The sequence below is a fragment of the Oncorhynchus gorbuscha genome, linkage group LG01 (genome assembly GCF_021184085.1).
Source record: "Oncorhynchus gorbuscha isolate QuinsamMale2020 ecotype Even-year linkage group LG01, OgorEven_v1.0, whole genome shotgun sequence".
Classification (NCBI taxonomy): Eukaryota; Metazoa; Chordata; class Actinopteri; order Salmoniformes; family Salmonidae; genus Oncorhynchus; species Oncorhynchus gorbuscha.
The window spans coordinates 73,902,752-73,929,499 of NC_060173.1; the positions used below are offsets into that span (position 1 = coordinate 73,902,752).

The following is a 26,748-nucleotide window of genomic DNA, read 5'->3' on the forward strand; positions in this document are numbered from 1 at the left end:
CTTGGGCGTGATGCTACAAACTCGGCACAACTGTATTTGGGGAGTTTCTCCCATTCTTCACCGCAGATCCTCTCAAGCTCTGTCAAGTTGGATGGGAAGCGTTAAATGCACAGCTATTTTCAGGTCAAGGACATTCAGAGACTTGTCCCGAAGACACTCTTGCGTTGTCTTGGCTGTGTTCTTAGGGTCATTGTCCTGTTGGAAGGTGAACCTTTGCCCCAGTCTGAAGTCCTGAGTGCTCTGGACTAGGTTTTCATCAAGGATCTCTCTGTACCTTGCTGCATTCATCTTTCCCTGTACCTCCCGCAGAAAAACATCCCCACAACATAATGCTGCCACCACCATGCTTCACCGTAGGGATGGTGCCAGGTTTCCTCCATGCGTGAGTCTTGGCATTCAGGCCAAAGAATTCAATCTTGGTTTCATCAGACCAGAGAATCTGGTTTCTTAAGGTCTGAGAGTCTTTAGGTGCTCCAAGCAGGTGTCATGTGCCTTTTACTAAGGAGTGGCTTCTGTCTGGCACTCTACCATAAAGGCCTGATTGGTGGAATGCTGCAGAGATGTTTGTCCTCCTGGAAGGTTATCCAATGTCCACAGAGGAACTCTGGAGCTCTGTCAGAGGGACCATTGGGTTATTGGTCACCTCCCTGATCAAGTTGTAGGCCCTTCTCCCACGATTGCTCAGTTTGGCAAGGCGACCAGCTCTAGGTAGAGTCTTGGTGGTTCCAATCTTCTTCCATTTAGGAATGATGGAGGCCACTGTGTTCTTTGGGACCTTCAATGCTGCAGACATGTTTTGGTACCCTTCCACAGATCTATGCCTCGACACATTCCTGTCTCGGAGCTCTACGCACAATTCCTTTGACCTCCATGGCAGGCGTGTGCCTTTCCAAATCATGTCCAATCAATTGAATTCACCACAGATGGACTCCAAGTTGTAGAAACATCTCAAGGATGATCAATGAAAACAGGATGCACTGGAGCTCAAGTTCAAGTCTCATAGCAAAGGCTATCAATACTTATGTAAATAAGATATTTTTGTTTTTTTTAATACATTTGCAAAAAAAATCTTTACCTGTTTTCGCTTTGGGGTATTGAGGGGGAAAACATAATTTAATCCATCTCAGAATGAGGCTGTAACAAAATGTGGAAAAAGTCCAGGGGTCTGAATACTTTCCGAATGCACTGTATTAGCTGGAAGTGGAAGCCAAAGTATTGTTGTCCATTAGTTTACTCCAATTAGGGGAGGGGTAGTAGGGTTAGGGGAAAATAATAAATAAAGAAAATACATTTTAAAAACTACATTTAAAATAATATATTTACATGTCTCAAGTTGAGAGGGAGTGTGCAATTGGCATGCTGACTGCAGGAATGTCCACCAGAGCTTTTGCCAGAGAATGTAATGTTAATTTATCTATCATAAGCCGCCTCCAACGTTGTTTTAGTTTATTTGGCAGTACGTCCAACCGGCCTCACAACCGCAGACCACGTGTAACCATGCCAGCCCAGTACCTCCGCATTTGGCTTCTTCACCTGTACGATCGTCTGACACCAGCCACCCAGACAGCTGATGAAACTGTGGGTTTGCTCAACTGAAGAATTTTTGCACAAACTGTCTGAAACCGTCTCGGGGAAGCATCTGCATGCTCGTTGTCCTCACCAAGGTCTTGATCTGACTGCAGTTTGGCATTGTAACCGACTTCAGTGGGCAAATGCTCACCTTTGATGGCCGCTGGCATGCTGGAGAATTGTTATCTTTAAGGATGAATCCCTGTTTCAACTGTACCGGTAGAATGGCATCGTGTGGGCAAGTGGTTCGCTGATGTCAACATTGTGAAAAGAGTGTCCCATGGTGGCGGTTATTGTAGGGGCAGGCATAAGCTATGGACAATTAACACAATTGCATTTTGTCGATGGCAATTTGAATGCACAGACACTGTGACGAGATCCTAAGGCCCATTGTTGTGCCATTCATCCGCCACCTTCACCTCGTGTTTCAGCATAATAATGCACAGCCCCATGTCGCAAGGATCTGCACACAATTCCTGGAAGTTGAAAATGTCCCAGTCACCCATTGAGCATGTTTTGGATGCTCTGGATCGACTTGTACGACAGTGTTCCTGTCCCCCCCCCCCCCCAAATATAGCAACTTCACACAGCCATTGAAGAGGAGTGGGACAACATTCTACAGGCCACAAGCAACAGCCTGATCAACTCTATGCGAAGGAGATGTTGGGCTGCGTGAGGCAAAGGGTGGTCACAACAACTGGTTTTCTGATCCACACCCCTACTTTTTTTTTAAAGGTATCTGTGACTGACAGATGCATATCTGTATACCCAGTCATGTGAAATCCATATATTAGGGCCTAATGAATGTATTTCTATTGACTGATTTCTTTATATGAATTGTAACTCAGAATAATATTTTGAAATGGTTTCATGTTTTAATATATTTGATCAGTGTAGCACTCATTAGTCTAACAGTTGCAAACGAGAGTTTATATTGGACAAATTCAGGTATGTTTATCCCCATTCTGTTTGCTTCCGTTTTAAGAATACACCCCCGATCATAAGCAAATTCAGATCACTTTCATAGCAGCCACATACAAACAGCATGATCATTTTGTGCTTTGTATAATTTGCCTCTTTGCGCTCTCCTTCTCTCATCTTTTCCCTTAGATTGTGGACTTCAGTGCACAACACATCAGGTGTCTGTGACTAGGGCTGTTACAGTGACTGTGTTATTTCCACACCGGCGGTCACAAGTCATGAAGGCAGTCAAATGACTGTTTAGTCACAGTAATTAGTCTTCTCCAAGCTCTGATGCTGCTGATGGCCATTAGTAGCTTACCAAACTTGCTAACTCTAGGGTAATGCAAGGCCTCTTTCATAATCATGTGAAACGTCAGTTGCTATGGAAATGCTGGGATGTGTTTTTCAATGATGTAATTATGACGCAACATTGACGGTGATACGATATGGATTACAATGATCATCATGAATATTAAGGATATATGCACTACAAGTTACACACATACATAGACACTCAACCATGCAAATGATTTATTTGGACAGCACACACTATAGTCTTACTCTTATACAGACATCGTAGACACTTTCACTAAATCACATCCAATATCATACACATCAACCTACTCAGATTTACTACACACAACATCTTGTCTCAATTTTCTAACATCTGTGGCATTGGCTCACAGGCAAACAGGCAAGGGAATAAAACAAATATTGCTAGAACATATTTCTTGAATTCTAAATATGACATTTGAAAGCTCTAATTTTGACCGTCATAATACCTCTTGTGACAGTAACTTTACAAGCACTAATTATGGTCAATTTAGACAGAGAAAAGTATCTAGTTATGGTAAGGGGTGAAATAAGACATAAGTATAGCCAGTTATAATTGTAATGGTTTAGCAGATTATAAAATAGATCAGTCTTTACATGGCTAAAAGAAAAGGAAGAAAACATACACTGCTTACAGGAAACTCACTCTACATCCTTAGATGAAGTTGGTGGAAAAAGGAATGGGGTGGAGAAATAATTTCCTTTCATGGACAAAGGAACTCAAAAGGTGTGATGATTTTAATTAACAACATTTTTTACACATACAAGAACACACACATACATGTAATAGTGCTAGACATGCACACAACTATTGGGGAACTGTGGGATCGGGCTCATGTTTTTTGGCCTGGTGGTAGATCTGTCAACATACCCTTGAGCAGGGCATTGACCCTGGATGCTTCTGTGTGGGAATCTGTTGGATGACTGGTATGATGTAGTTGTTGAGCGGCTTCACCGCAAGTATATTGTATGTTTTGAATATTCAATAAAAAAAATACAAAACATATATTTTTTAAAGTATCTGAATCTGAATCTGAAAAGTCAAGAATGATTTGCAAGGACGGGGGATCTTTTTAAATATGAAAATGGACAGATAAATACTTGGCTCATTAATCTATTTTGTCCAAATCAGGATGATCCATACTTCTTCGAAAATATTTATACCAATTTATTGAACTTACAGGCAACAAATGATCAAATCATTATGGTAGGAGCGTTAAGTGTTGGTAGGAGTGGTAGGAGTGTTAAAAAGCAGTTTCTGGCTAAAGAGACAAGACTTACAAGGGAAATACATTAACTAATAGTACAGGTAGATGGGAATAATAACGATACGACAGAGATACAAAATAAGTTAGAGGAGAAACAAAAAGAACTTGAACTTATTCAAGAACGATCGATCTATTACAAATATAAAGCAAACTGAATGGAATATGGAGAAAAATTCACAAAAGTCTTCCTGAATCTCCAATACAGGAAGGCTAACAAAAATAACTAGCAGAAACTCATTACTGAAGACATCTATGATTCTCTGAATTATATTTTTAAAAAGGAAGCTGAGTATTTTAGGCAGATGTTCTCTTTTCCGTCTCTGTAAGGAATTATTTCCAAATAATATAACAAATGGAAAATTAACAAATGTACAGAGGAAGAATATTTTGAGGCTATTAAATCCTTTCAGTCTGGAAAAACCACAGGGCTTGTTGGCATACCAGTAGAGGTATATCAAGCCTTTTTGATATACGTAAAGCTCTATTGTTAGATTGTTTTAACTACTCCTATAGAAATGATAGTCTGTCAGGTACTCAGCAGGAAGGTCTGATTTCTCTATTATTAAAACAAGACCCAGGTGGAAAATATAAAGATCCAGTCTATCTAAAAACTTCAATGTTGTGATGCAAAAATAATACCGAAATGCATAGCACTCAGAATTAAAAGGATTTTACCAGCTATTGTTCATCCTGACCAGACAGGTTTTTTACATGGACAATACATTGGAGATAATATAGGACAACTACTAGAAATAATAGAGCATCATGAAACATATGAAGCCAGGAATGGTATTTATAGCAGATTTTGAAAAGACATTTGATAAAGTAAGACTGTACTTTATTTAGAAATGCCTGGATTTTTTTCAATTTCTGTGATTGTCTTATAAAATGGGTAACACTAATGTATAGCAACCCCAGGTGTAAAATAGTAATTAACGGCTACTTCTCAGAGCTTTGAATTGTCGAGGAGTTAAACAAGGGTGTCTGCAGTCACCATATCTATTCGATATGGCAATCGAAATGCTAGCTATTAAAATCAGATCCAATAACAACATTAGAGGATTAGAAATCCAAGGCTAAAAAACAAAGGTGTCCATTGATGTTAATGACTCAAGTTTTATATTAAGTCCGCAAGCTAGAGATCCCTGCAATGTCTCAATGAAGATAACTTTTCTGTACTCTCTGGACTAAAAACCTAATTATGAGAAGTGTACAATATTACATATTGGAACTTTAAAAATACAACTTTTACATTACCTTGAGGTTTACCTATAAAATTGGCTGATGGTGACCTACTTGGTATTCATATCACAAAATATATAAATAAGCTTTCAACAGTGAATTTCAATAGAAAACTTGTAAAAATAGACAACATTGTCTGCATCTGTGTCTTACCTTCATACCTGATAATACGTGATGGAGATCCATGTGAGGTGAGAGGTGCTTCGGAGCAAGCAGCACTCAGGGAGAAGGGAATTATCATTATTATATTCAACCCAAGGGCACAATTGCCACTGGCCACAAAAGGCCAGATTTTTTTAAGGGGCATTACGTCCACACAAAGGGGATGCCGCTGGGAAATTTGAGGCATTATCAAGTGCTTGTCAAATTGTGAATGAGAGACTGATGAAGTATGTACAGCCTGCGCAAAAAAACTTCATGAGAAGTTCATGCCTTTCATGAGACTTTTTTTCAAATCATCATTAGTCGCACCATGCAGCCTTACAATGTATTAAAAATCAAAACATGTAGAACAACTAAAATTACTGTCACGACTTCCGCCGAGGTTGGCTCTCCTGCCCGTTCGGGCGGTGCTCGGCGGTCGTCGTTACTGTCCTACTAGCCACTACCGATCCCTTTTCGTGTATCTGTTGGTTTTGTCTGATTGGTTTCACCTGTGTGTTGTTTAGTTTATTAGTGTCTGTATATATAGTAGGTTGTCCCGCCCTTGTTTTGATGGATCGGCGGCGGGGTGCCAGGGTTTCCTCCTTCAACTGGAACTATACCTGGCTACCGTGCATCCTGCTCCCTCTGGAGAGGAGAGTGTGTGCGCCCTAGTCTCTTGTTTGACTGGGCAAGCCCTCGAGTGGGCCAACGCAGTGTGGAATGGTCCGGACTCGGCTAAGGATAATTACCCAGAGTTCACCCGCCGATTCCGAGCTGTTTTTGACCATCCACCCGAGGGTCGGGCGGCGGGTGAACGGCTGTTCCACCTGCGTCAGGAGACGAGGAGCGTACAGGATTTTGCTTTAGAGTTTAGGACTTTGGCAGCAGGAGCAGGATGGAACGACAGGGCCTTGATTGATAATTTTAGATGTAGTCTCAGGGAGGACGTCCGCAGGGAGCTGGCATGTCGGGAAACCACATTCACACTGGATGGACTTATCGATCTGGCTATCTGTCTCGACAACCTGCTGGCTGCTCGCGGGCGTTCGGATCAGGTCCTGTCATTTCCTATCCCCAGCCCCCCCTATCCCTATGGAATTAGGAGGTACAGCTTTGAGGGGGACCGGAGGAGGAGTGTCCTCCTGCACCAGTTGTGGTCGACGAGGGCACACATCCGACCGGTGCTGGAGGAACTCATCTAGGAGTCGGGAGGACAGGCGGAATACTGCTCGATCACCCCAGGTGAGTAAACACCAAACTCAGTCAGAGCTTCCTGTCGGTCATGTGTTTGTATTGATTTCTTTCCCTGGGTTTTCCCCCTCTCTACAGCATAAGGCGCTAGTCGATTCAGGCGCAGCTGGGAATTTTATGGATCGTGGTCTTGCGTTAAGGCTAGGGATTCCCCCGGGGTCGTTAGATCGACCTTTCCCCGTGCACTCCTTAGATAGCCGACCATTAGGGTCAGGAGAAATTAGGGAGGCTATGGTGCCGCTGGACATGGTAACGCAGGGTGATCATAAGGAGAAGATTAGCCTGTTCCTTATAGATTCACCTGCGTTTCCAGTGGTGTTGGGGGTTCCCTGGTTAGCTCAACACAACCCGGTGATTTCCTGGCGACAGGGGGCTCTTAAGGGGTGGTCAGAGGAGTGTTCAGATAGGTGTATAGGAGTTGCCGTTGGTGCGACTACGGTGGAGAGTCCAGACCAAGTTTCCACCGTGCGCATTCCCTCTGAATATGCCGATTTGGCTATCGCCTTCAGTAAAGGGAATGCGACCCAATTAACACCTCATCGTCGAGAGGACTGCGCGATAAACCTTCTGGAAAATGCTGCACTTCCTAGGAGTCACGTGTATCCATTGTCCCAGGAGGAGACAGTTGCGATGGAAACATATGTTTCTGAATCGCTGGGACAGGGGTACATTCAGCCCTCCGTATCACCCGTCTCCTCAAGTTTATTTTTTGTGAAGAAGAAGGATGGAGGTCTTCGTCTGTGTATTGATTATAGAGGTCTAAATTCCATCACAGTGGCGTTTAGTTACCCACTACCTCTCATCGCAATGGCAATGGAATCATTTCAAGGGGCGTGCTTCTTCACAAAACTGGACCTGAGGAGCGCATATAATCTGGTACGTATCCGGGGAGGAGATAAGTGGAAAACCGCATTTAGTACTACTTCTGGTCATTATGAGTACTGCGTCATGCCATACGGGTTGAAGAATGCTCCAGCCATTTTCCAATCCTTCGTAGATGAGATTCTCTGAGACCTGCTCAGGCATGGAGTGGTAGTGTACATTGATGACATCTTGATCTATTCTGCCACACGCACGGAGCATGTGTCTCTGGTGCGTAAGGTACTTGGGCGACTACTGGAGCATGACCTGTATTGCAAGGCGGAGAAATGTGAGTTTTTCAAACAGTCCGTTTCCTTCCTGGGGTATCGTATTTCCACCTCCGGGGTAGTGATGGAGGATGATTGTGTTACAGCCGTGCGTAATTGGCCGACTCCGACCACTGTGAAAGAAGTGCAGCGGTTTTTAGGGTTTGCCAATTACTACCGGAGGTTTATCCGGGGTTTTGGTCAGGTGGCTGCTCCCATCACCTCACTGCTGAAGGGAGGACCGGTGTGCTTGCGCTGGTCAGCAGAGACAGGCAGAGCTTTCAGTCGTCTGAAGGAGCTGTTCACCAATGCGCCCGTGTTGGCGCATCCGGACCCCTCTTTAGCGTTCATAGTGGAGGTGGATGCGTCCGAGGCTGGGGTTGGAGCCGTGCTGTCCCAACGCTCGGGCGTGCCATCCAAGCTCCGCCTGTGTGCTTTCTTTTCGAGCAAGCTCAGCCCAGCGGAGCGAAACTATGATGTGGGGGACCGGGAGTTGTTAGCTGTAGTCAAGGCTCTGAAGGTGTGGAGACATTGGCTTGAGGGGCTAAATACCCTTTTCTCATCTGGACTGACCATCGTAATCTCGAGTACATCCGGGCGGCAAAGAGACTAAATCCACGTCAGGCTAGATGGGCCATGTTTTTTACCAGGTTCCAGTTTACCCTCACATATCTGCCAGGCTCCCAAAACACCAAAGCTGACGCACTGTCTCGCCTCTATGATACCAAGGAACGGTCAGTTGAGCCAACTCCCATCATTCCACCGTCATGTCTCGTGGCACCGGTGGTATGGGAGGTGGACGCTGAGATAGAGAGGGCCTCACGGTCAGAGCCGGCTCCTCCGAACTGTCCAGTAGGGACCAAGTACGTGCCGAGGGTGGTCCGGGACAAGCTGATTCGGTGGGTTCATACTCTTCCCTCCTCGGGTCATCCTGGTATCAAGAGGACAGTGCAGAGTCTGAGAGGGAGATACTGGTGGCCCACACTGGCTAAAGACGTGAGATTTTATGTCTCCTCCTGCTCAGTGTGTGCTCAGAGCAAAGCTCCTCGGCACCTGCCTAGAGGGAAATTACAACCCCGCCCCGTTCCACAACGGCCGTGGACACACTTATCGGTGGATTTTCTTACCGACCTTCCCCCGTCCCAGGGAAGTACTACGATCCTGGTCGTTGTGAATCGGTTTTCTAAGTCCTGTTGCCTCATTCCGTTGCCCGGTCTCCCTACGGCCCTGCAGACTGCTGAGGCTTTGTTTACCCATGTCTTCCGGCACTATGGGGTGCCTGAGGACATCGTCTCTGATCGGGGTCCCCAGTTCACGTCCAGAGTGTGGAGGGCCTTTATGGAGAGACTGGGGGTCTCGGTTAGCTTAACCTCAGGTTTTCACCCCGAGAGTAATGGGCAGGTGGAGCGCGTAAACCAGGATATGGGCAGGTTTCTGCGGTCCTATTGTCGGGACCGGCCTGGTGAGTGGGCAAGGTATGTTCCATGGGCGAACTAGCCCAGAACTCCTTACGCCACTCCTCTACTAACTTGTCTCCTTTTGAGTGTGTGTTAGGTTACCAGCCGGTCCTGGCTCGATGGCATCAGAGTCAGACCGAGGCTCCTGCGGTGGAGGAATGGGTACAGCGCTCCAAGGACACCTGGAAAGCCGTTCAGGACTCATTACGGTAAGGGAGAATGGCAGAAGAGGAGCGCTGACCAGCACCGCAGTGAGACCCCTGTTTTTGCACCGGGGGACAGTGTCTGGCTCTCGACCCGAAACCTGTCCCTCCGCCTGCCCTGTCGGAAGCTGGGGCCGCAGTGTGTGGGGCCGTTCAAAGTCCTGAGGAGAATAAACGAGGTGTGTTACAGGTTACAACTTCCTAGGTATTACCGTATTAACCCCTCGTTTCATGTGTCTCTCCTCAGGTTGGTGGTGGCTGGTCCCCTGCAGGAAGGTGAGGTGCCTGAGGTCCCTCTGCCCCCTCTGGACATCAAGGGGTCCCCGGCGTACACAGTTCGAGTCATTCTGGATTCGAGACGCCGGGTGGGGGGCCTACAGTACCTCGTGGACTGGGAGGGGTATGGCCCGGAGGAGAGATGCTGGGTTCCGGTGAGGGACATTTTGGACCCTTCTCTCCTGATAGAATTCCACCGCCTCCACCCGGATCGCCCAGCACCTCGTCCTCCGGGTCGTCCTCGAGGACGGTTTCGGCGCGCTGCAGGAGCCGCGCGTCAGGGGGGGGGGTACTGTCACGACTTCCGCAGAGGTTGGCTCTCCTGCCCGTTCGGGCGGTGCTCGGCGGTCGTCATCACCGTCCTACTAGCCACTACCGATCCCTTTTTGTGTATCTGTTGGTTTTGTCTGATTGGTTTCACCTGTGTGTTGTTTAGTTTATTAGTGTCTGTATATATAGTAGGTTGTCCCGCCCTTGTTTTGTGCGGGATTGTTTATTTGTCATCTATGTCTGTCGGTGTATCTTGTGTTCTTATTCTCTGGTTCGTCTTTTATCCTGTGTTGGATTGTTCACCCTTTGTGTATTGGGTTGACCGTGTTTCTTGTTCACCGGAGAATAAACTTTCATATCGCTATCTGCTCTCTGCGCCTGATTCCACCCACCTTGATTAGACGTGACAGTTACATTAATAACTCTAAATGAAGCATATAGGTGTACCTATTTCTTTGTTAACCGCTCAACACAGAATATCCGCGTGTGCGTACTACCTCAAAATATCATAACCGCTAACCGCTACATACAGCCTACATCCTTGTCACCATATTAGGTAATGTCATAGTCAACATAGCTACTAGAGCTAAAGCGCTAGTTAACACGCTACAATCATACAGTACAGTCAGCAAGCAGTTTAGCAGTTCCACCGGTGGGCCCCGGTGGCAATAAATTAATAAAACCAAAACTTACCTTTACTTGGAAGAGTTCCAGTGTTGGATAGCCTTAACCAGCCAGCTAGCTAACATTGTGTCCCTCTCTGTTTGAGCCTGTTGTTTGTGTAGGCTAAACTGCATTTGCTAGCTCAGTGAAAGTGAAAAAATACAACGGAATATAGCTCTCTTGCTTCTCATTCATTTTTAAGGAAATTAATTGTTCATTTACATTTACATTTAAGTCATTTAGCAGACGCTCTTATCCAGAGCGACTGTTCAACTATTGTCTTTCTCTTTATTTGAGTCAAAGACATTGATGCACTGCAGTGCAAGCTATCTATAGCTAATGATTTCAGTATCTGATTCATTCTCTGATCCTTTGATTGGGTGGACATGTCAGGTCATGCTGAAAGAGCTCTGATAGGTTGGAGGACGTCCTCCAGATGTTGTCATAATTACTGTGTAAGTCTATGGAAAAGGGTGAGAACCGTGAGTCTCCTAGGTTTTGTATTGAAGCCAATGTACCCAGAGGAGGACGGAAACTAGCTGTCCTCTGGCTACACCATGGTTCTACCCTACAGGGTGCTGTTGAGGCTACTGTAGACCTTAATTGTTTTTAATCAATTGATTGGTGACATGAATATATTTAGTATAGTTTTATCTAAAAAGGATAACTTTTTAAATGTTCCCCACATTTTCTTTCAGAATGAAATTCACTGAGGATGGTTCTCCTCTTCCTGTTCTTAGGAGCCTCCAGTGATATAATTGAGAATACCCCAGAGACCCCTGATGAAGCTGTAAAATGTTAAGTATGAAATGTGCTATGCCTGGGCTATACTGTATATTTGACTAGTTGTTTGACAAGTCCTATGTTCCGGGAATCCAGATACCCTGAACGTGTACTTAGGTGGTCGGTGGTACCCGTAGATCATATTGTTCCTTTACTTTTATGGGTATGATTTCATCTTATGAAATGCTAAATTAAATGCTCCCCTTTCATGCTCCTTCATTCCGACCAGCAGTTCCCATTGCTATAAAAAGGTGAGAGATATACAGCCTCAGATTCCATCCTGAGAATAATTCTCTGTAAACCTATGTGCGGGGAATCTGCTTTTCCACTCCAGTCTCCAGAGCCTGCACAGCCATGTCAATGGGTGGTATTTTCCACTTTGGAGAAAATGCTGCTTAGTGCCAGCAAGATAGACAACTCATATTCCGTTCATTTGAGATGTTTAATGGCTTCTCTATATCTCTGGTGACCTGATCTGATTCCACTGATTCCTAACATGAACAGAATGTCCTTTGACGGCCATTTGACGGCCACACACAACACTTCACAAAGTCTTACCCTTCAGATTCAATCAAAATGTAATCTGAACTTCATTAAATAAAGATTCATACAGTTTCATGCAAGTTAGGGAAATATGTTGAAGTCCCTAACTACAAGCGCATTTTTCTATATAAATCAACCTTCAGTTTGACAGGAATCACTCGACGACTCAGACCTTGAGCAGAATGTGATTGATTTGACTTGCTGCAAGGATGCAAATTGGAATGTACTGGGAGGAGCGGAGGTATTGACACAACCATGACACTCATCTCCGCTGACAGCCCAACACACCTACAGCAAAGGACACAGTCACCATTTCCAGCTGCCGGGCACCAATGACCCTTATCTGAGGTGACGTGTCCAGGGCAGTTTAATCAACTAGTTATAGCTCTGTTTTCCTTACCAAGGTCCCTCCCCGCTCTCTTTATTTCCTCAAAAACATTGTTATTCTACTCCTTTATTTCTCTAGAAAAATCTCCTGTACAACATGTCCTAATTTCATTTAAAAAATGAATGGGTAGCCACCCTCCTTGTACTTGTCCCCAATGTGGCCTTTCACACCTCGCGCCTCAGCTCTGGGGTAGTTGTCTGTTGCAGCCAATGCGTGTCAATGAGGGGCTCTCACTAAGTCACATCAGTGCTACATATCTTCCAGTTAACACTGCAGTGATGTCTGTTCACTCTGTTGATGTTTAGTCTGCATGGCTGTTGGTCACACAACCCCCAGGTGAACCCCGGGTGGTTGGGGTCGTCTTTGGTTTGATTTGGCTTCATGTTTATTGTTGTTACTGCCAGCTGCCTGTCTGTCTGTAGTCACGGAGGTACTGCAGACCAGACGCTCCTTCACAGACATCAATGCAGAGCAGGTGCTGCTGTGCTGTGTGCACATCCACAGACGTATAAATCACCTATCCACATCATGTAACCTTTTCCACATTTTGTTACGTTACAGGCTTATTATAAAATTAATTAAATGGTTTTTTTCACTCATCAATCTACACACAATTCCACATAATGACAAACATAAACTGGTTTTCAGAAAATGTTACTCATTTATGTAAAATAAAAAACTGAAATATCACATTTACATAAGTATTTAGACCCATTACTCAGTACTTTGTTGAAGCACCTTTGGCAGTGATTACAGCCTCAAGTCTTCTTGGATATGATGAAATAAGCTTGGCACACCTGTATTTGGGGAGTTTCTCCCATTCTTCTCTGCAGATCCTCTCAAGCCTCTGTCAGGTTGGATGGGGAGCATTGCTGCACAACTATTTTCAGGTCTCTCCAGAGATGTTTGATCGGGTTCAAGTCTGGGCTATGGCTGGGCCACTGAAGGACATTCAGAGACAGGTCCCGAAGCCACTCCTGTATTGTCTTGGCTGTGTGCTTAGGGTCGTTGTCCTGTTGGAAGGTGAACCTTCACCCCAGTCTGAGGTCCTTAGCGCTCTGGAGCAGGTTTTCATCAACTACCTACAGTTGAAGTTGGAAGTTTACATACACTTAGGTTGGAGTCATTAAAACTAGTTTTTCAACCATTCCACATATTTTCAACCATTCCACATATTTCTTGTCAACAAACTATAGTTTCCAACAATTGTTTACAGACAGATTATTTCACTTATAATTCACTGTCACAATTCCAGTGGGTTTACATTTACATACACTAAGTTGACTGTGCCTTTAAACAGCTTGGAAAATTCCAGAAAATGATGTAATGGCTTTAGAAGCATATGATAGGCTAATTGACATCACTTGAGTCAATTGGAGGTGTACTTGTGGATGTATTTCAAGGCCTACCTTCAGACTCAGTGCCTCTTTGCTTGAGATCATGTGAAAATCAAACGAAATCAGCCAAGACCTCAGAAAAAAATGTTGTAGTCCTCCAAGTTTGGTTCATCCTTGGGAGCAATTTCCAAATGCCTGAAGGTACCATGTTCATCTGTACAAACAATAGTACGCAAGTATAAACACCATGGGACCACGCAGCCGTCATACCACTCAGGAGGAGACGCATTCTGTCTCCTAGAGATGAACGTACTTTGGTGGGAAAAGTGCAAATCAATCCCAGAACAACATCAAAGGACCTTGTGAAGATGCTGGAGGAAACAGGTGCAAAATTACCTATATCCACAGTAAAACAAGTCCTATATCAACATAACCTGAAATGCAGCTCAGCAAGGAAGAAGCCATTGCTCCAAAACCGCCATAAAAAAGCCAGACTACGCTTTGCAACTGCACATGGGGAAAAAGATGGTACTTTTTGGAGAATTGTCCTCTGGTCTGATGAAACAAAAAATAGAACTGTTTGGCCACAATGACCATTGTTATGTTTGGAGGAAAACGGAGATGCTTGCAAGCCGAAGAACACCAACCCAACCGTGAAGTACAGGGGTGGCAGCATCATGTTGTGGGGGTGCTTTGCTGCAGGAGGGACTGGTGCACTTCACATAATAGATGGCATCATGAGGAAGGAAAGTTATGTGGATATATTGAAGCAACATCTCAAGACATCAGTCAGGAAGTTAACTTGGTCACAAATGCATCTTCCAAATGGACATTGACCCCAAGCATACTTCCAAAGTTGTGACAAAATGGCTGAAGGACAGAAAGGTCAAGGTATTGGAGTGGCTATCACAAAACCCTGACCTCAATCCTATTGAAAATTTGTGGGCAGAACTGAAAAAGTATGTGCGAGTAAGGAGGCTTAACAAACCTGACTCAGTTACACCAGCTCTGTCAGGAGGAATGGGCCAAAAGTCACCCAACTTATTGTGGGAAGCTTGTGGAAGGCTACCCGAAACGTTTGACCCAAGTTAAACAATTTAAAAGCAATGCTACCATATACTAATTGAGTGTTTGTAAACTTCTGATCCACTGGAAATGTGATGAAAGAAAAAAGCTGAAATAAATCATTCTCTCTACTATTATTCTGACATTTAACATTCTTAAAATAAAGTGGTGATCCTAACTGACCTAAGACACGGGATTCTTACTAGGATTAAATTTCAGGAATTGTGAAAAACTGAGTTTAAATGTATTTGGCTAAGGTGTATGTAAACCTCCGACTTCAACTGTATCTGTAATTTGCTCCGTTCAACTTCACCTTGATCCTGCCACCTCCATGCTAGGGATTGTACCAAGTTTCCTTTAGACGTGATGTTTGGCATTCAGGCCAAAAAATTCAATCTTGGTTTCATCAGACCAGAGAATCTTGTTTCTCATGGTCTGAGAGTCTTTAGGTGCCTTTTGGCAAACTCCAAGCAGGTGTCATGTGCCTTTTACTAAGGACTGGCTTCCGTCTGGCGCTCTACCATAAAGACCTGATTGGTGCAATGCTGCAGTGATGGTTGTCCTTCTGGAAGGTTTCTACCATCACCATAGATGATCTCTGTCAGAGTGACCATTGGGTTATTGGTCATCACTCTGACCAAGGCCCTTCTCCCCAATTTGCCTATTTTAGCTCTAGGAAGAGTCTTGGTGGTTCCAAACTTCTTCTAGTTAAGAATGATTTAGGCCAATATGTTCTTGGGGACCTTCAATGCTGCAGACATTTTTTGGTACCCTTCCCCAGATCTGTGCCTCGACACAATCCTGTCTTGGAGCTCTACGGACAATTCCTTCGAACCTCATGGCTTGTTTTTTTTTTCTGACATGCACTGTCAACGGTGGGACCATATATAGATAGGTGTGTGTGCCCTTCCAAATCATGTCCAATCAATTGAATTTACCACGGGTGGACTCCAATAAAGTTGTAGAAAGATCTCAAGGATGATCACTGGAAACAGGGTGCACCTGAGCTACATTTTTCAGTTTTTTATTTTTAATACATTTGCAAACATTTCTTAACCTGTTTTCGCTTTGTCGTTATGTGGTATTGTGCGTAGACTGACTTTTTATTTACTCCATTTTAGAATAAGGCAGTAACGTAACCAAATGTGGAAAAAGTCAAGGGGTCTGAATACTTTCTGAAGGCGCTGTATGTTAACAAAGTGCTGCTCTTTTACACTGATCTCTTATAGAGGGGAAACTTCTATAAAATGAGCTCGTGTTGATGGCAGTTTCCATTTGGAAAAGTCACTTTGCAACCATTTTCAATCAGACGGGTTTACATCTTTAGTGCCATCTTCAATCAAAAACAGTTTACTTGATAAGTCTACAGAGCATTTTGATATATCAGGCCTAGTGTTTTTTTCAGCAGTCAGACGCTAATATTCTGCTTCCACTGTGCCACAGGGCTCCTTGAAGGGACATGGCTGCTACAGACCAGGACAGGGTGTGATAATGTTAGTGTGTCTACAATATCTAGTCTGATCATATCAGATTCTCCACTGTATTATGCCGCCCTGCCATTGGTGCTTGACTTTGGGTGAACTTGAGTTTTAATATTTTTTGCACTGTGTGTGTGTGAGAGAGAGGGAGAGACGGAGGCTGTTTCCACGGTAACGATGCAGTCCTTGCCTTGTCTTGGACACACCTCGTTTGGTGTGCTGCTATGGCAGCAAAGGGATGCTCAGCCTTTCCTCCTGGTTAACCTTCACCCTTCTTCCTAATACCCTGTGTGGCTCCTTAAACACACACACAGAAACACACACACACACACAAAGGGCTTAACATGGCCTCTGCCTCAGTCTGCATTTACAATCTGTTACATACCTTTCCATCAGTCACATCACTCATATCTAGCGATGGATCTTTGTATGGCCCTCTCTTTACCTTTCTTTCTCTTGCTCTAGTCTCTTTCTCATCTTCTTTCTATCTCATCTTTTCTCTCTCTCTCTTGCCCATTTCCTTCTGTCCCAATTCCCTCATTAATAATTTCCCCCTCATTATCTTCCCTTATCTTACTCACACTAACCCTTTCTTCCCCTCTCTCTCCCTCAGGGTGTGGGCCTCTCAGTCCACGGGAGGTTTCGGGTGGCCACTGAGAAGACTCTGTTCGCCATGCCGGAGACGGCAATCGGTAAGACACTGTGCCGGCATCGACCCCTGCCCTCCCCTGAGGTCCATGTTTGGCTCATGTTATTGTGATTGTGTGTATTTTCACCTTGCTTGGCACAGTCACTTCAGTGCATTAATAATAAATGGGCCATGCAGACATAGCAAGAAGAGCATCCTCCTCAGTCAGATATGAACAGGCCGAGCAGGGTTACACACATACACAGAAACATACACAGCTGTTTCTGTGGCTGTTTCTCCGCGGTTGCCTAATGTTTTACAAAGGCTTCACATGGCATGACGTGACAATTAAACCTTAAATGTTTTATGTAAACATTTTTAAATAGTTTGTTTACCGCCTAGCCTGAATAGACGGTCACACTTCTTTCAGGTGACAGAGTCATTTGTTTTTAAAAATCTGAACAGATTCAGATCCTTCTGTGTTTTCGGCAGGTTTTAGACCAACCTGTAATTATGTGTGGTTTGCAAGGTCTTGTATATCGACCCTAATTATGCAATAGCCTGTTACCTGTTTAGGTCAATATATGGCTGATTTGTTCAAACTACAGTAAGTATGGGTATTTCAAATGAGAATATGAACCTGGGTGCAAAAATGTATTTGGCTATATGTTATTCATATTATTTTGAGTGTTGATGGTTATGGGGACCATGGGAAAATACAGTTTTATATGGAAACTGACAACCAGTTATGCTGCGTGAACAGAAGGTATGCAGATGATCACCTGGTGGGCACTACCCGCTATGGAAGGAAGGAATGCTCGCCACGCGGCCAACTGCAAATCAAACCGTCGTTAAAATGCTTGAGGCCGGTCTCACGCAGAGTCTCAAAGTGTCAACCCTTGGTCTCGGACCGTCACTCATTCCCATGTGCACTTTTTACCAAGTTGCCAGGTGTGGGGTATGCCAACATCATGTTCCACTGGGCATGATGAACACCTTACTCGTCTCGTCTATTGAAGATGGGCCACTTTTCCTGAGACGATCGATTGTAATGAACAATAGAAAGCTTTCATGGCACCCCATGCTCTAATGTGTCCCAGATCATTTTGGGAGTTTCTTTGCTTCTTTGTTATGTTGTGATTGATTTTACTGACCGCATCTTACTGGCTGCTGCTGTAGTGATTCCCCTCTTATACTGTACAAAGATGAACAGCACAGTCATTAAGGGGGAGGAGCTGCCTCTGAATCGATCCAGATCCTTCTGTGTTTTTGGCAGGTTTTAGACCAATCTGTAATTATGTGTGGTTTGCAAGGTCTTGTATATCGACCCAGTAGTAATTGGCCATAACGTAGGGCTGGGTGATTATGGCGTAGAAGTCATATCTCAATTTTTTCAAACTTCTGGGCGATTCATGATATAAAGTGCCTTCGGAAAGTATTCTGACCCCTTGACTTTTTCCACATTTTGTTAGGTTACAGGCTTATTCTAAAATGGATTAAATTGATTTCCCCCCCTAATCAACCAACACAAGACCCCATAATGACCAGACAAAAACCGTTTTTTAGCCATTTATGCTAATCTATTAAAAATGGAAATATTACATTTACATACATATTCAGACCCATTACTCAGTACTTTGTTGAAGCACCTTTGGGAGCGATTACAGCCTCGATTCTTCTTCAGTATGACACTACAAGCTTGGCACACCTGTATTTGGGGAGTTTCTCCCATTCTTCTCTGCAGATTCTCTTGAGCTCTGTCAGGTTGGATGGGGTGTTGCTGAAAAGCTATTTTCAGGTCTCTTCAGAGATTTTTGATCAGGTTCAAGTCCGGGTTCTGGCTGGGCCACTAAAGGACTTTCAGAGTCTGTGTTGTCTTGGATGTGCTTAGGGTCATTGTTGGAAGGTGAACATTCGCCCCCAGTCTGAGGTCCTGAGCGTTCTGGAGTAGGTTTTCATCAAGGATCTCTCTGTTCTTCGACACAATCCTGTTTGAGTATTTTTGTAAATTAGGTATTTCTGTTTTTTTAATTAAATGTTTTATCTAAAAACCTGTTCGCTTTATCTTTACGGGGTATTTTGTGTAGATTGCTGAGGATTTTTATTTTATTTCATGCATTTTAGAATAAGGCTGTAACATAAAAAAAATGTGGAAAATGTCAAGGGGTCTGAATACTTTGCAAAGGCAAAGTAAAAAATGTATCTAAATAAGCTTTGTTGTACAATTAAATATCAACTACATTGCATTTCAGACATTCAGCATTATCTAATGAATTCAGGGATTCTGAAATTATACCTAGGCCTTTCACAACCATACGACTCACTAATAATTAAATTATTTTGTCAAAATATTTTAACCTGCTTTTTTGCAATAATCACTGAGATGGCTTTCAAATCTGTCTATGAAAATGCCCTTTTTTGTTACAAACGTAACCTGAACCATGCAAAATGCACATTCACTAATAATGACTAACTTCTTGAAGCAGGCATTATAGACATTTAACGCAGGTCTCATAAACAATCTATCAAGCACAAGCGCACATGCTAATGAGTCGCCAGCTAATCTTTATATTTGAGGTTTAGCCAACTTGGATCTATTTGCTAGCTAACAAGGTAGAATAGTTACATTGTTATGAACACACCCTTCTGTTCAAACAATCTCCAATTGCTTGTCCGTGCTTTTCCCAAGAATTGGGCTACTTTGAAAACGATGCCTTTGGTGAAAATATATTGGTTGCGGGTTTTAGGTTATTTCTATATTGCACCACGGCCACCATGGCATTTTTATTACATATACAGTGGGGAGAACAAGTATTTGATACACTGCCGATTTTGCAGGTTTTCCTACTTACAAAGCATGTAGAGGTCTGTCATTTTTATCATAGGTACACTTCAACTGTGAGAGACGGAATCTAAATCAAAAATCCAGAAAATCACATTGTATGATTTTTAAGTAATTAATTTGCATTTTATTGCATGACATAAGCATTTGATCACCTACCAACCACTAAGAATTCTGGCTCTCACAGACCTGTTAGTTTTTCTTTAAGAAGCCCTCCTGTTCTCCACTCATTACTTGTATTAACTGCACCTGTTTGAACTCGTTACCTGTATAAAAGACACCTGTCCACACACTCAATCAAACAGACTCCAACCTCTCCACAATGGCCAAGACCAGAGAGCTGTGTAAGGACAACAGGGGTACAATTGTAGACTTGCACAAGGCTTTGATGGGCGACAGGACAATTAGGCAAGCAACTTGGTGAGAAGGCAACAACTGTTGGCGCAATTATTAGAAAATGAAGATGTTCAAGATGACGGTAAATCACCCTTGGTCTGGGGCTCCACGCAAGATCTCACCTCGTGGGGCATCAATGATCATGAGGAAGGTGAAGGATCAGCCCAGAACTAAACAGCAGGACCTGGTCAATGACCTGAAGAGAGCTGGGACCACAGTCTCAAAGAAAACCATTAGTAACACACTACGCCGTCATGGATTAAAATCCTGCAGTGCACGCAAGGTCCCCCTGCTCAAGCCATTGCATGTCCAGGTCCGTCTGAAGTTTTCCAATGACCATCTGGATGATCCAGAGGAGGAATGGGAGAAGGTCATGTGGTCTGATGAGACAAAAATAGAGCTTTTTGGTCTAAACTCGCCGTGTTTGGAGGAATAAGAAGGATGAGTACAACCCCAAGAACACCATCCAAACCATGAAGCATGGAGGTGAAAACATCATTCTCTGGGGATGCTTTTCTGCAAAGGGGACAGGACGATTGCACCGTATTGAGGGGAGGATGGGTAGGGCCATGTATTGCGAGATCTTGGCCAACAACCTCCTTCCCTCAGTAAGAGCATTGAAGATGGGTCATGGCTGGTTCTTTCAGCATGACAACGACCCTAAACACACAGCCAGGGCAACTAAGGAGTGGCTCCGTAAGAAGCATCTCAAGGTCCTGGAGTGACTTAGCCAGTCTCCAGACCTGAACCCAATAGAAAATCTTTGGAGGGAGCTGAAAGTCCGTATTGCTCAGCGAGAACCTGAAGGATCTGGAGAAGGTCTGTATGGAGGAGTGGGCCAAAATCCCTGCTGCAGTGTGTACAAACCTGGTCAAGAACTACAGGAAACCTATGATCTCTGTAATTGCAAACAAAGGTTTCTGTACCAAATATTACATTCTGCTTTTCTGATGTATCAAATACTTATGTCATGCAATAAAATGCAAATGAATTTCTTAAAATTCATACAATGTGATTTTCTGGATTTTTCTTTTAGATTCCGTCTCTCACAGTTGAAGTGTACCTATGATAAAAATGACAGACCTCTACATGCTTTGTAAGTAGGAAAACCTGCAAAATTGGCAGTGTATCAAATACTTGTTCTCCCCACTGTATGTATGTGTATATATATATATTTACTGTGACCTGCTGCTGCTGACTATCAGGCAGTGAGAAGGCTGTTGCTGAGTGAGTGAATACGTGAGTGGTGGGGAGGGTCGGAGGGGGGGGTGTGCTGAGTGCTGCAGCAGGCAGCTGGGTCACATGAGTGAGAGGATACAGAGCAGCAAACGTGCACATCATTACAACTTTTTACCAGTTGTAGGTAGACTATTTAGATTGTCATTATGGAGACACCCATTTCCAACCTTTTTTCCTCAAAAAAATATTAAAGCGCTAGAACTCATGCACACCATCAGTTCTAAGATGACAATGCACATGTAAACTACTTAAGTTGCTCTAAAGCGCATTAGATAAATTAGCTTGAAGGTGATTTAAACTGCATTCTAATGTCAACTTTGCTTATGGAAAAAAACGTAAAAAGGTTTTACGCATGCTCAGTTCTTGGGTCTCGAGTGCTGCGCGAGTGGAAATTTCAAATGGAAGTTATGGATCTCCCTCACTTGCTTCGGATATGGAGAAAAGTCCACAATGAAACTAAAATTGAATGTGGAAGGGATACATCTTGTTGTGGACATTCTACACAGGGACGTTCAAATCAATCTTAAATTAATCATTCTTTATTATCAGCATGCTGGAGAGGTTCCAACCAACTCAATGCACCAAGTACACATGTCGATCAGGAGCTCTACCGGAGCAGTCCCGTTAGTTCTCTTATATATTGCAGACAAGTTATATTTGCATGATTTAACTTATTCATCATTCATAATTAATTTATCATTAACATTTGCTTCATTCATGTGACTGACCAATACCTCACACGGCTTCTTCTCTCTAAGCTGAGACCTTGAAACATATCTTTCGTTCTCAAAACAAGGATCTGGGTGTACGGCCAAATTGGAGATACTGATAGTGAGGATTTGTTTAACCAGTCACTTGCATGAACACAAAAATGGTTTATTAGAAAAGCACAAACATAGAATACAGAAATGTGTTTCTAGAAAAGCACAATCATAAAATGTTCCATCACATAACATTTTCCATCACAATCTGTTGGCCATTAAGTAGCCTATTTATTTATATGCCTATGTAGGCTATTGTAGCCTACCATTGGATACAATAAATATGTTGATATTATGTGATCAATGGAGTCATTGCCAATCAATTTGTGTTACTTGTGTATCCTACTTGAAGCTGGAAAACGGATTTAATAAATAGTCTATAACTTTATTGTTGTTATAGCCTTGTGTTATTATGCAATTATTAATGGCCATGTTTAGGTAATGAAACTGAAAGTTATCATTTGTGATCATGGTCAATTCTATCGCAATTGCCAATCAGCTGTTGTTAGAATGCATTAGATTTAAGGTAACAGTCAATCAGATAAAAAAATATTTAAAAAATTAAATGAAGAAATAAACACTGGCTGTTGTTGACAAGCATATGCCTCTTCTTCAGTTCATATCCATATTATTAATATATTGATTAATTATAACACCGTCCTCAGTAGCCTATACCAGCAAGCTGTTTGGCAATAGAAGCACTTCTTACCTCAAAATCGACTCGCTATTCATGTTAAATAAATGAGTGTGTCTAATTTGAACTACGCAAGCTGCTAAATCGTTCATCTTACATCTTGCCTAGGCTACTGTAGGCTATCAGTAACTATGGGATACTTGCATCCAGCTAAACAAACCATGGAAAAGTTGAATTACAATCATAAACCTAGCTTTTAGTAATACTATGCCTACTGACATGACAAGTCAATCTCGCAAATAGGCCATTTTATAACGGTTTGTAGTCTTAACATCTGACACATAATGAAGGCATAATTGCCAGAAAATAGCCAAACATTCTTTTGTAGTTTGTTGAAGTGTTTCTTGCACAGAGATTTTGAGATCAATGTGTCTAACTTTCATCCCTCAAACTCTCCTGTTGGATTTATCTATAGTTATGCGCATAAGGGATTTATTCACAATCCTAGCAGTCATACAAGTTTAATTGACATCCATTGATGGAAATTGATCTGGCTAGTTTAATGAGGGCAAATTATCTTTTCTCTTGCAACATAATCAAATTCCTTTATTCCTTTACCTTAGCTTGCAATAATTATTATTTTGACGGAAATTCCTTATATTAAGCATTTACATTACATTTACATTTAAGTCATTTAGCAGACGCTCTTTACCAGAGCGACTTACAAATTGGAGCAAACCAGACGGAAACCATTTTCTTGTTGTTTAAAAAAAATACATTGAATTCCTCTAATTAATGAGATACATCTCCCAGCCCTACCAGAAAGATACGTAATGGGGTCTATCATGGTCGCTTCTAATATTATAGATGAGGCTCCCCTCATACGATAATTTCCCCTCAGGGTTTCTCACTGCGAGGAAGTTAGTACTGGTGGTTGTCCAGGCAAGCAAGAGGGAGCTGATTCACAGACTTTTTGCCTTGATGGCCCACCAAAACGATCAAATGCTGTGGGAAACCCTCCATCTGGATACTCAATCTGGGTACGTTCAAGATGCTTCCGGCGCCTTGCTTCGCGCTCCTAGGAAACTATGCAGTTTTTTATTTTATTTTTACGTGTTATTTCTTACATTAGTACCCCAGGTCATCTTAGGTTTCATTACATACAGTCGAGAAGAACTACTGAATATAAGATCAACGTCAACTCACCATCAGTATGACCAAGAATATGATTTTCGCGATGCGAATCCTGTGTTCTGCCTTTCAACCAGGACAACGGAATGGATCCCATGCGGCGACCCAAAAAAACGACTCCGTAAAAGAGGGAAACGAGGCGGTCTTCTGGTCAGACTCCGGAGACTGGCACATCGTGCACCACTCCTTAGCATTCTTCTCGCCAATGTCCAGTCTCTTGACAACAAGGTTGATGAAATCCGAGCAAGGGTAGCATTCCAGAGAGATATCAGAGACTGTAACTTTCTTTGCTTCACGGAAACATGGCTCACTGGAGAGACGCTATCGGAGGCGGTGCAGCCAGCGGGTTTCTCCACGCATCGCGCCGACAGAAACAAACATCTTTCTGGTAAGAAGAGGGGCGGGGGCGTATGCCTTATGGCTAATGAGACATGGTGTGATGAAAGAAACATACAGGAACTCAAATCTTTCTGTTCACCTGATTTAGAATTCCTCACAATCAAATGTCGACCGCATTATCTACCAAGAGAATTCTCTTCGATTATAATCACAACCGTATATATTCCCCCCCAAGCAGACACATCGATGGCTCTGAACGAACTTTATTTGACTCTTTGCAAACTGGAATCCATTTATCCGGAGGCTGCATTCATTGTAAGTTGGTGGTTGAAGATTTCCCTCTAGTGGTGTGGGGGCTGTGCTTTGGCAAAGTGGGTGGGGTTATATCCTTCCTGTTTGGCCCTGTCCGGGGGTGTCCTCGGATGGGGCCACAGTGTCTCCTGACCCCTCCTGTCTCAGCCTCCAGTATTTATGCTGCAGTAGTTTATGTGTCGGGGGGCTAGGGTCAGTTTGTTTATCTGGAGTACTTCTCCTGTCCTATTCGGTGTCCTGTGTAAATCTAAGTGTGCGTTCTCTAATTCTCTCCTTCTCTCTTTCTTTCTCTCTCTCGGAGGACCTGAGCCCTAGGACCATGCCCCAGGACTACCTGACATGATGACTCCTTGCTGTCCCCAGTCCACCTGGCCATGCTGCTGCTCCAGTTTCAACTGGCCTGGGCCCTAGGACCATGTCCCAGGACTACCTGACATGAGGACTCCTTGCTGTCCCCAGTCCACCTGGCCATGCTCCTGCTCCAGTTTCAACTGTTCTGCCTTACTATTATTCAACCATGCTGGTCATTTATGAACATTTGAACATCTTGGCCACGTTCTGTTATAATCTCCACCCGGCACAGCCAGAAGAGGACTGGCCACCCCACATATGCTCTCTCTAATTCTCTCTTTCTTTCTCTCTCTCGGAGGACCTGAGCCCTAGGACCGTGCCCCAGGACTACCTGACATGATGGCTCCTTGCTGTCCCCAGTCCACCTGACTGTGCTGCTGCTCCAGTTTCAACTGTTCTGCCTTATTATTATTTGACCATGCTGGTCATTTATGAACATTTGAACATCTTGGTCATGTTCTGTTATAATCTCTACCCGGCACAGCCAGAAGAGGACTGGCCACCCCACATAGCCCGGTTCCTCTCTAGGTTTCTTCCTAGGTTTTGGCCTTTCTAGGGAGTTTTTCCTAGCCACCGTGCTTTTACACCTGCATTGTTTGCTGTTTGGGGTTTTAGGCTGGGTTTCTGTACAGCACTTTGAGATATCAGCTGATGTACGAAGGGCTATATAAATAAATTTGATTTGATTTGTAGCTGGTGATTTTAACAAGGCTAATCTGAAAACAAGACTCCCTAAATTTTATCAGCATATCGATTGCGCAACCAAGGGTGGAAAAACCTTGGATCATTGTTACTCTAACTTTCGCGACGCATATAAGGCCCTGCCCCGCACTCCTTTCGAAAAAGCTGACCACGACTCCATTTTGTTGATCCCTGCCTACAGACAGAAACTAAAACAAGAGGCTCCCACGCTGAGGTCTGTCCAACGCTGGTCCGACTAAGCTGACTCCACACTCCAAGACTGCTTCCATCTCGTGGACTGGGATATGTTTCGTATTACGTCAGATAACAACATTGACGAATACGCTGATTCGGGGGGGGTTCATTAGAACATGTGTTAAAAGATGTCGTTCCCATAGCAACGATTAAAACATTCCCTAACCAGAAATCGTGGATTGATGGCAGCATTCGCGTGAAACTGAAAGCGCGAACCACTGCTTTTAATCAGGGCAGGGTGACTGGTAACATGACCGAATACAAACAGTGCAGCTATTCCCTCCGCAAGGCTATCAAACAAGCTAAGCGTCAGTATAGAGACAAAGTAGAATCTCAATTCAACGGCTCAGACACGAGGTATGTGGCATGGTCTACAGTCAATCACGGACTACAAGAAGAAAACCAGTACAGTCACGGACCAGGATGTCTTGCTCCTAGGCAGACTAAATAACTTTTTTGCCCGCTTTGAGGACAATACAGTGCCACTGACACGGCCTGCAACGAAAACATGCGGACTCTCCTTCACTGCAGCTGAGGTGAGTAAGACATTTAAACGTGTTAACCCTCGCAAGGCTGCAGGCCCAGACGGCATCCCCAGCCGCACCCTCAGAGCATGCGCAGACCAGCTGGCCGGTGTGTTTACGGACATATTCAATCAATCCCTATACCAGTCTGCTGTCCCCACATGCTTCAACAGGGCCACCATTGTTCCTGTACCCAAGAAAGCTAAGGTAACTGAGCTAAACGACTACCGCCCTG

The 26,748-nt window shown here is 43.6% G+C and overlaps 1 protein-coding gene across 1 annotated transcript in view; it reads left to right on the forward strand.

Annotated features, from left to right (window-relative positions):
* hibch (3-hydroxyisobutyryl-CoA hydrolase) overlaps positions 1 to 26,748 on the forward strand; it is a 64,955-nt gene that overhangs the window by 11,967 nt on the left and 26,240 nt on the right. Inside the window, 1 exon segment of the mRNA XM_046366661.1 lies at positions 16,974 to 17,099. Within this exon segment, the coding sequence (XP_046222617.1) occupies positions 16,974 to 17,099 (126 nt within the window).